The sequence below is a fragment of the Phoenix dactylifera genome, chromosome 1 (assembly GCF_009389715.1).
Source record: "Phoenix dactylifera cultivar Barhee BC4 chromosome 1, palm_55x_up_171113_PBpolish2nd_filt_p, whole genome shotgun sequence".
Classification (NCBI taxonomy): domain Eukaryota; kingdom Viridiplantae; phylum Streptophyta; class Magnoliopsida; order Arecales; family Arecaceae; genus Phoenix; species Phoenix dactylifera.
This window is the reverse complement of record NC_052392.1, coordinates 33,514,353-33,524,835: the sequence shown is the minus strand read 5'-3', so window position 1 is coordinate 33,524,835 and position 10,483 is coordinate 33,514,353. Positions and strand designations below refer to the sequence as shown.

Sequence of the window (10,483 nt, the reverse complement as noted above, 5' to 3'; positions counted from 1 at the left end):
GGGCTATTTATAGTCTCGGTGGAGAGGCCCAGGTGGCAAAGGCATTGTTCGCCCTCATCATGAGAGGCGTGGCTCTGAGCTGAATGGCGCGCGGCTTAGGCTGGTGGGTGGCGTGTGGTGCTGTCCGTTCTTGAGAACGGTAAGATGTTGACAATCACAGTAGGATATGGTCGGAGTAGTCATGGTGCCGTTCTTTAACTATCGAGGGCCAACTATCGAAGCGTGGCACGGTGGTGCTGTAATGTACGACCATGTAGAAGGGCGTAAGCGCGCACATGGGTGCAGTTGTTGGCGAGGCCGAGCTCGTTGAAAAGTCGCATCATGCGTTTGTTGAGGTCGGCTAGACATGTGCTGGAGGTAGTTCGGCTCCCCGGGTTCCGAGGTGTGTTTGGTGGAGCGCCCCGAGCTCGAGGGTCGGGGCGCATTACTGAAGTAGGCGCCCCAAGCTTGGTCGGGGCGGGTCAGCGAATATTGGAGGCAATCCGAACTTGGTCAGAGAGTCGGCGAATATCCGAAGTCGATGGAGCTTTTGGCGGAGTCCGAAGCCGAGCTGGTTCTGGGCCTGACTGAGGATTCAACCGGACGGTATTGGCGTTTATTGGGCCAAAACTGGGCGGCCTTTTAGCTATGGGCTGGACGATCCATTTCGCCTCGTATGATAGATTTTTTAGCTAAGACATATCAATAATTTAAAAAATGCTCTAGAATCCTAACATATATGTAAAAAATAAATCAAAATAACGTTTTTTATATTAGGTATAAGATATTATATTTGAAAGTATAGTAGCTATGTGCGCTTAACACGTGCCAGGTACCAGCAATTATTTAAAGAAACCATAAGCACCAATCCTAAAGAGTACAGTTAAATTCAAAGTTGGTAAGGATTACCATAAAGATGGGCTTGTTTTTATTCAACAAAACAGGAAGAACAATGTTTTCCATCCACTGGAATTGAGGATTTTTCCATGAATATGACAGCAGCAACAATCTAAGTAGCAAGCATTCTCCTATCCAGTTAGATCAGCTTTCATCTTATCTTAGCATGTAAAACACAGAATATTATTTTCTTATGATACAATCATTTATGCATTCAAAATCTTTTACTTTAGGAGTTACCAAAAGGAACATCCTATAATCATGTAAGATCCTCTTCGACAAGAGAGTTTTATCATCTAATAAGTACAACAAATATTGTTCTAAGCTACATTGCCTCTCATATCCATTCTATGGTGTTCAATCCCTCCATCGTATTCCCCCTTAAGAGTCGAGGTTCTAGAATTCACAAACTACTTAAGTTGGGGCAACTGCTGCGAATAGAAAGCTGAACTTGGCCATAACATTTGTGCGATGAGAAAATGAGAGTCATTCTCATTGGAGAGAAAAAAAAGGACCAACGTCTAAATTTTTGTGGATGCATTATCCAAGAATTGAATTAAGAAGTTGCTAAACATGAATTGGACTGATTTTTGAAGTTCGTTTTGAGTTTGAGTTGGAAGATTGGGTGATCGTCTAGTCTAATCATGGCTTAATTACTCGATCCCATTATATGAAAGATTAATGAAAAATCTACACATTGTTTGCTTGAAACTTTGCCGGTTGATGTCCACCTGGTGGAATTGTACCAATATTTGATAGACTAAATTATACCTGGAGGAAACAAAGGGAGAAGAGACACACACCGGCCTGGGGCTTCCTTGGCCATGCAAGACCAGAGAACCGATATGTTTCCAGTTTCCTCTTCCCAAAAATCAAAGCTTCATGGAGTCTGCCGAGTACATGCATTCTATTTGCCAATTACTAATTTCTTTAGTAACATTAGTGCATGATTCTGGTTGCAAACAATTGCATTGCAGCTTAGAAATCCTATTTGTTCCCAAAACTCAAAGCTTCAATGCGAGTCGACATGATCCAATATATATGTCCTTAAAGCAGTCTTAGAAATCCTCGAGTTCAGGCAAGAACTTGTCTGCTTGTGATCATGGTTTCAGAGACCCAAACTCGAACCTATCCAATTTTGTGGGCCTAGACTTGGCTGGGATCCTCAAAGCAGAGAAAATCGCAATCTTTCTACCAAGCCAACAAAATAACGCTGCAATCAATACAATCCATAGGATAACTATTAAGTTTTTTTTCAGATTGGAGCCTTCTGGATGAATTCTTTTGTTTGATAACAATCTGATATTCAATCCTTACATATTCACATTTTTACGTTTAGGTCCTACAAGAAATGAGGCCTGTGTTTTGCATTTAGTCATGTCTTTTTATATTCCTATATACAATTAAACCTCTTATATATATATATGCAAGCAAGATGTATAGATTTGTAGATAGGCTTGGGAACTAAACATAAAATAAGCGTTATAATTGAAAACAAAATATAAAATTTTCAATGAGGAGGGACTGCTAGATCTTCGACACTTCGATACTCGGCGTGTGCTGCAGACTAGTGCGGTACAGCTTGAAAGAGATTCGGCTACAGTTATTGACCGGGTGCAGCGGATTGTTGGTGGCGTGGACGAGTGCCACCTCTTGATCTGAGACATCCGAGCTATGATCTGTGGTGAGGTGGTTTTTCAGTCTAAGCATGTCTATAGAAAGGCCAACGAGACTGCAGATTGAGTGGCCTTGTACGTGGCCAACCACTCCGGAGACAACCTTTGGGTTGGTGAGATAGAGTTGCCTAGTACGCTCCGGAATATACTATATTTTGGCTTTTTTTGGATATATCCGCAATAGAATTGTATGAATCATCATCAAAAAAAAAAAGAAGAGTGATATCATCATGGAAGGTGCAAGATTGATTTCTTTTTTTTGTTGTTGGTATTGTTGTTTTTTTTCTAAAGAGTGGTGGAGATGATTGAGGTGTAGATGGAGTCACCCCCCTCAACAAACCCTAACCCCCAAAGCTTAATTGAGGTGGGATGAATTTGATATTGGAGGGAGTATTTGATGATTAAACATGATGAAATCAACCAATAAAAAGTGTTTTGAATCTGTTTGTTATTATTTTATTATTTTTAATTTGATGCATAATTTAAGAAGATAATGCATTTTATTGATAGTTGCGATCTAGTCCATGCATGAAATGATTTGTTGTCCAATTGATGGACAAAATGCTAATTTCAAACACTAAGGCTTTAGAACATTTATTGAAAGAATTTAACTTAATGAAAAACTAGATGACCTGAAAGTAAGCTACAGTCTATTACGCAACTAAAAACAATTCATTTTTCCCACCAATCAAGAGTTTAAAAGCTAATGTTGAATTTGACATTGTAATAGGAGTGAATAAAAGACATTTAACCCAATTATTCAACCCTTTTTTAGCCAAACATCCATTGAAGCACATGGATTAAATCACTTTTCAAAAGAGTAAAATGGATAATTCTAAAAATCAGTATACAACTTTTCCCTTCCAACCTCATTTACCTCAGCTAACCCTGGAATAAATAATTCCACCATGTAGGGTGAAATAATTTATTTGAATAAGGAGTAGAAGTAAATTAATCGATTTACTTCAAGTTAACTTATTCCTTTTCAAACATAGTAAGAATAACAATTCAAATGTGAGCTACAAGGTAGAATATGATGTGGGATCTCTAGGAATACCAAGCAATAGATATTTGGTTGGAGACCATCTCAACCACTATTATTAGCTAGATTTCAACTTATCCTAGGGTCCTTGTTGGAGAATTAGGAATTTTACAGTTTAATATCTACAAATAGGAGAATCACCCAATTATTTAGGCTACCAACTTTTGGGCCAACAATACAGGAAATATATTTAGAACAATGAGGGCCTAGGTATTACTAGAGAGTCGTGGACAGATAATATTGGCTACTTTACATTCATGTGATATCAATTGTTTAGTATACTAGCAAAAAGTTTCATTATACTAAATTGTTCCTAGTTTACCAATTGTTTGAATAATAAGAAAGCCAATGAATTGGTGTGGTAGAATTCTATATCGTATTAAATATCCTTTTGGGCCAAATCACATGACAGTCATAAATATTTTCCATTGCATGGCCAAATTGAATATTTCAACCCAATGCTTATACATAATTAGAAACGATTAATAGATATTATCGCTAATCTATACATCAAGTGGGTACAAAATAAACTGCATCAATTAACTATATACTACAATATATGATCGGATGCATAAATTGGAGATCTACTTCATCAATCACAATGTACACATTTTCAAACTTGGTTAAATTTTAAATTCACTATGTTACGATGATTAAATTATAATAACATATACTATCATGTAAAATCATTTAACTTAGCATCCATTTGATATTTAGGTTACAGGCGATCAAAATACATAATTTTTGATTAATAAAATATTTCACCATAAATTATTTTTAACATTTAATTATTCAATTTGAGTAGTTCATTATTGGCTTTGAATCATGAATTCTTTTCTTGAAGACTTAAGGTAAAACATGTAATACAACTATTAAACTAATCAACATTGGAATAGCATCATAAAGAAAAAATTCACTTAATGAAAATATATTATAGTTTTGAAATCATACCGTCTCTTTTGAAAAGAACAAGGACGCAAAAAAATTGAATTTCTGAAAAAAAAAAGTTGTGTCAGGTCCATTTTTGGTTAGGAGTGAACCGCATTAATTATATTACAACAAACTGTAATTATTATAATAAATATGACCATCATAACGCCCTTTTTTTTTTAAAAAAACGTTACATTTACCGTTATAACCTTCTGCTTCTGCTAATCTCTATCTCCAACCCAAGAGTCTTTTTATACCCACTCCTATTCTCCTCCCATCTCTATTCTCCTCCTTCGACCCCCCAACGCTCTTTCCAAAACAAAAAGAAATAAAAAATTGGAAGACAAGAAAAAAAGAAGAAAAAGGAAAAACGAGAAGGAAAAAAAAAAGAAACCATGCTGACTCTATGCAAGACGACCGTTCATACCTTGCTGGGGTTTTCCGACCACTCCACCGAACGCCGGAATCCTCCCTACAGCTGCCGGAATATGCCCTCCCCCGGCGCCGACGGCCTGCGCCTCCTCGCCGGCGACACCCCCAAGCCGCCGAACATCGTCGAGTCCTCTGCCGTTGGCCCCGCAGGGAAGCCACCGTGGCGGACCGACCTTCGTGCCCGCGGCCTCCACGACCTCGATCACGGCAACCTCCGCCTCTGCACTGAAAACCTCGGCTCCGAGAGCTGCGACGACGGTGGGATGGGGATGGACGAGATCGGGGGGCGGACGACGGAGGAGGATGATCGGAGGCTGGAGGCGCGGCCGTGGGGGAGGACGAGGTCGCGGCGGTGGAGGGCGGAGGCGAAGTTCCCACCACCGCTGCCGTGGCTGGTGGGGCGGGACGGGCGGCGGAGCCGGTTCATGCGGGTGGTGCGGGAGGACGGCCGGATCGTGCTCTCCGAAGTCCGGATCGAGCGGCCGGAGGTCCTCCGTGCCTCCCGCCGCGACGGCCGCCTCCGGCTGGAGCTCGTCGGGTCCCCGAATCTCCAGGCGATGATCTCCGATCAAGAAGAAGAGGAGGAAGAAGAGATCGAAGAAGAAGAGGCAGCAGCGGCGGCGGAGGAGGAGTTGGCGGCGGCGGCGGCGGCGGCGCAGAGGGTGAAGAGCGAGGGGGCGAGGTGCGTGGAAGAGCTGGGCGGTAACGGGATCGCGCCGTGGTGGAGTCACCACTTCGCGACGACGGCGTGAGCTCAGTGGCACGGTTATCGAATGGGCGAAGTTTGCGAAGGTAACGACGGCTCCTTCGAAAAACCAAGAAAAAGCAAGAAAAGGACGGATTTACCCACAGAAGAGAAAAGCGGTGCGATTTGGATCTGGTGGGGTTCGTTTATATCACCTGCAGAGTTTCTCATCTTTTTATTTATTTATTTTGTTTGCTTATTTTATTTTTTTATTTTCTTTCTTTTTTAAAATGAAATAAATAGTTTAATAATTTTATTGATCATAATGCATGGTTGGTGATGGATGGGTTTCAGTGATCTAATGGTGGTGATTTAGTTTGATGGGAGCTACAGGGGATGTCTGGAGTCAACTGGAAGAAGAGTTTTTCAAGCTGGCTAGGGTCTAAGAGAGTTGAGAGCTGACACTGACCAGGTGGATGCTGACCAGTTTGATGTGTGTAGATTAGGTAGAGCCTCATTTCTTGACTCATCACTTCAATGGTGCTGATGTGGCAAGTTGGTCACAGAGGGTGAGAGAGAAAGTGTTTTGCTACTAGGCACATGTTCAATCTAGAAATTTTGACATGTTAGTTCTCTTTTCTCAAGCTAATTCCAAAATTATCTTTTTTTTTTTCTTTGAAAAGTACATGTAGCATCTATTTTTTAATTAGCAGGATAAAATATTTTTTGTTATCCAACTAATTATTGATTTGATTGATGGTTATCTATTAAACAATGATCATGCTTTAATTTTTCTATTATTATTTCACAAACTACCTAGATGAACAGTTCATTCATTTTTCTTTTTTTAAAGGAAAATATTTTGAAAAAAATATAATCATTGCCAAGTAGATGATGAACAACCAAATTAGTTTTTGATTGAGTTATATAAGTTTTATTGTCTTAATAAACAAAAAAGTATTTACTATATATTTTTTAGAAAATAAAGAGATCATTTTGGTATTGGATTGGAAAAAGAGGGCTAATATGTCAAAATCTATTCGATCAAATACATATTCAGTCAAAAGTTCTAGGCCGAAGTCTAATGTAATTCATGCTAGAGAAAAAGTTTTAGATTGAAGTTAAACCTAGCACATTGATAACCCTTCAAACTTTGTCTAAAATGTGTATTGACGATTAGAGCTAGAGGCTATCTTAGCTACATGCACACGCCTGTAAAATAAGAAATTAATGGGTTTCCTACAGTGGATGGTGAATATAAACACATTTTAAAACACTTTTTATAGTTTGGTTAAGCAAGGTTGAGCTAGATGATGGATGGTCATACTGAGCTAGAATTGTTAAATTATCATTTTTCACTTGAGGTCTAGTAAAAACAGTCTAATTAATTTTGCTCTCTAATTAAAGATAAATAAGTATTGGGAATGTATTTTTTTAGAACCAACCCCTGTAAATTTTTGAGCAAACATAACAAATTTAGTTTAATAACCGAATCTCTCTCCAAATCAAAGTCTCCTCTCCTCTAGAGAAATAGTTTTTTACATGCACATAAGATAACTCAAGTTTTTCAAAATGTCTTAGAAATTTATTCTTTATCATAAGAATTAAGATAATTGTGAGGCATTTAACGAAATAGATAAAGAAATCTCATTCAAATCTATCTATTTAAATTTCTTTGAATCTTCTTCTCTTTGTTCTCATTTAACCTTTGTTTGATGAAGCATGACATCTTCTTCATTACTTGTAAGAAAATCACTGTCACGCCCCGGACCCGGATCCGTGACACGGCCGTGCTATTGCCGACTACCGCCCATAATAGCACGCAGCCTCATACCTGGGTAACAGGGTAGTCAAACCAACCGAATCTTTTCATGTGAAAGCATTCTTAGTACAACCTGCTGGTCAGTACCCAAATACAGAGCTTCTATGTAGTTTATGTACATAATAGTATACTTGCTTTACCCCAAAAGAAAGAAGCCCTGATACCAAACTAACGTGTCTCTGGCAGCTATCAGTGGTAAGGATCTGAAAGAAAAAGTAAACGAACGGATATGAGCTACACGGCTCAGTAAGTAATCATACATAATCTTACCGGATCGAACATAACGGTAACCATATTTATGCAGGGTTTGAGAAGCTGACATGCATATTTATCTAATCATCATCATGGCATAATATGTATGCAATTTAAAGGAGATAGCTGTTATAGCAAAATACAACATTGTATAAGGATATATTCAAAAAAACCCGTTGTAAAACAATGTATGCTTTGGCGAAGCACGTTCATAAATGTCACGGCCCGCCTGCGCAGGGCACGTGACTATCGGGCCCACATGAGGGGGAAACACGGGGCTCCCCTGCCAGATGCTGGCCGGTTTCGGGGCTTCACGCAAGCGTCCTTCACCCCTCACCGATTTTTGTTTCTCCCCAAAACGCATCTGCAGGATTTGGAAGCACCCGCCTCATATACCCAGGCTCTGAAATGAGCCTCATGATCATGCTTCAAATATCATTTTCATAAAGTATGCATATGAAACCGTGCCCCCGGCATGCCGGGGTCGTGCTCTTAAATGCTACTGCGAAGTCATTCTTGGCCACTGGCGAGACCGGCTCAGTTATTAGGCGGCCACTGGCGGGGCTGGCTCAGTCATTCTCGGCCACTGGCAAGGCCGGCTCAGTTACATTGGGTCAGTAGCTCTTAAGAGTAAATAATGCTTCGTATAGGTAGTACCTCATAGATGCTACGGCGAATTCATTAATGGTCACTGGCGGGGCCTGCTCAGTTATTAGTCGGCCACTGGCGGGGCTGGCTCAGTCATTATCGGCCACTGGCAAGGCCGGCTCAGTTGCATTCGGCCCGTAGCAATAGGAGTTCTTAGGTACCCTTTTACAATGCAATATGCAGCTAGAGCAAATCATTACCATTCTTTACACTCATGCTAATCATAATAAGGAATTCAATTCATTTTGCATATATCACAAGAGTTATGAAAACATAATATGTGCACCACTATGAATTATGTGAATGACATGTGCCACTCATGTTCATATTTCATAACTCATATCTTAGCATGTAATGTAATCCCAGTATTTTGTAGGCATAACGGAATATAAAGCATATATCATCATATCTTGTGTAACTAGAGCATGTCAGATACACATATCGCTCTTAGCCTACAGTACATGCATAACATGTTAAATTTCATGTATGATCCATAAAGATTAGGGCAGGCTACTTACATACACGATTCACAACAAGATTAAAACAAGTTACTTACTTTCTTCACAAATCATGTATACAATTCAAATTGTATGAAAAACACTGGTTCATCTTATAAAACGTAATACAAGATCTACGATAAGATTAAGGTAGATTACTTACCTCAATTCGCTTTCCAAATTGCTCAAGTCCAGGTGACAAATCCTTAATCACCTAAAACAACATCATAGGGTTTACATTATTCCCCATTTATTTATTATAAAATCTCTTAGTTCATCATACTATGAACTTACTTGCTTGGATCCCATCCAAGGATCTAGCCAAGTCCAATTTACCCAATTTAGAGCCTTTGGGGCTCAGTTTGAAACCAGATTGGGCCCACATGGGTTGATTGGGTTTTTAATTGAAGGATTGGGCCTCGTTTATAATTGGGTCCAACCTTTTCTAGCCAATTGGGTCCTCCGTCAATTTACTGGGCCTAATTTAGTATTAATTGGGCCTGCTGGGATTAACTCCACTCAACTGGGTTCGGACCCAAATCAATTTGGGCCTAATTTGGTTCGGATTTGACCCAATTTGCAGTTTGGGCTCGTCTAGACTTAGCACAATCTGATTGAGCTCGGATTTAGACTTGCCCAGTCTAATTGGGCTTAGGTTAGTCAAATTTGGCTAAACCCCCTTTTTTTTATATTTTTTCTTTCTTTCTTTCTTTTTCTTTTTCTTTCCCTTTTTCTTCTCTTCTCCTTCTTCTTTTCTTCTCCTTCCCGAAGCTTCCTCTCCTCCCTTCTCTTTCATCCCGATCTCCCCCTTCCTCTCTTCTCCGACGATGGGAGCACGACGAGCGGAAAGGGAGGACGGCGAGCGGAGGGGGACGGGCCACGACCGGCGGCGTCCGCAGCCAAGCCCCGCGGCATCCCCGGCCGAGCCTGCGGCACTCTCGGCCGCGCCTGCGTCGACGGTGCTCGCGGCCGAAGCCGGCGGCCGCCGCACACGACGACGAGGATGAGTCCCCTCTTCCTCTCTTCTTTTCCCTCTTCCTTTCTTTCTTTCATTCTTCATCTTTTCTTCAACCTCCCTTCACCAACCCCCCATATTCTCTCTCTCACTCCCAAACCCTCTCTCTTCCTCTCTTCATTCTTCCCCTGTGAAGGAAGAAGGGGGGTTTGGGAGGGCCGAGCCACAGTCGGCGGTGCCACGGCCGAGCTCGCGGCGTCCACAGCCGCGCCTGCGGCTGAGCCCACGGCCGCGCCTGCGGCGGCCTTCTCTTCTCCCACGGGGAAGAGATGCCGGGAGAAGCCGGCGGCACTGCGGGATGCCCGCGGCCGCTCCCTTGGTCTGCCAGCAGTCCCCTTCCTCCCTTCTTTCTTTGTTTCTTTGTTGTCTTGCACAAAACAGGGGGAGAGAAGGCAGGGGGCTTACCTGGCTTTTTGCTGGTTACCGTTGGGCAGTTCTTCCCCCTGGTAGTCCCTCCTTCCTCTTGGAGCTTCAGGGCTCCTTCGCCTTCGGCTCCAGGGCTTCGGCTCTCTCTCTCGTTCAGTGTTCTTGGGGGTCTGTGACTTAGGGTTGCCGGCAGAGGCTTAAACAATTGTTTAGAGGATGAGACCCCCCTCTGAGAGGTCCCA

General features: G+C 41.5%; 1 protein-coding gene across 1 annotated transcript; it reads left to right on the top strand.

Moving 5' to 3' along the window:
• Positions 1 to 3,142: 3,142 nt before the first annotated feature.
• On the top strand, positions 3,143 to 6,147 carry LOC113462987 (protein FANTASTIC FOUR 2-like). The gene has a single exon (XM_039132446.1). It carries the CDS (start codon positions 4,920 to 4,922, stop codon positions 5,706 to 5,708), a length of 789 nt encoding a protein of 262 aa, XP_038988374.1. The 5' UTR covers positions 3,143 to 4,919; the 3' UTR covers positions 5,709 to 6,147.
• The last annotated feature ends 4,336 nt before the right edge of the window (positions 6,148 to 10,483 follow it).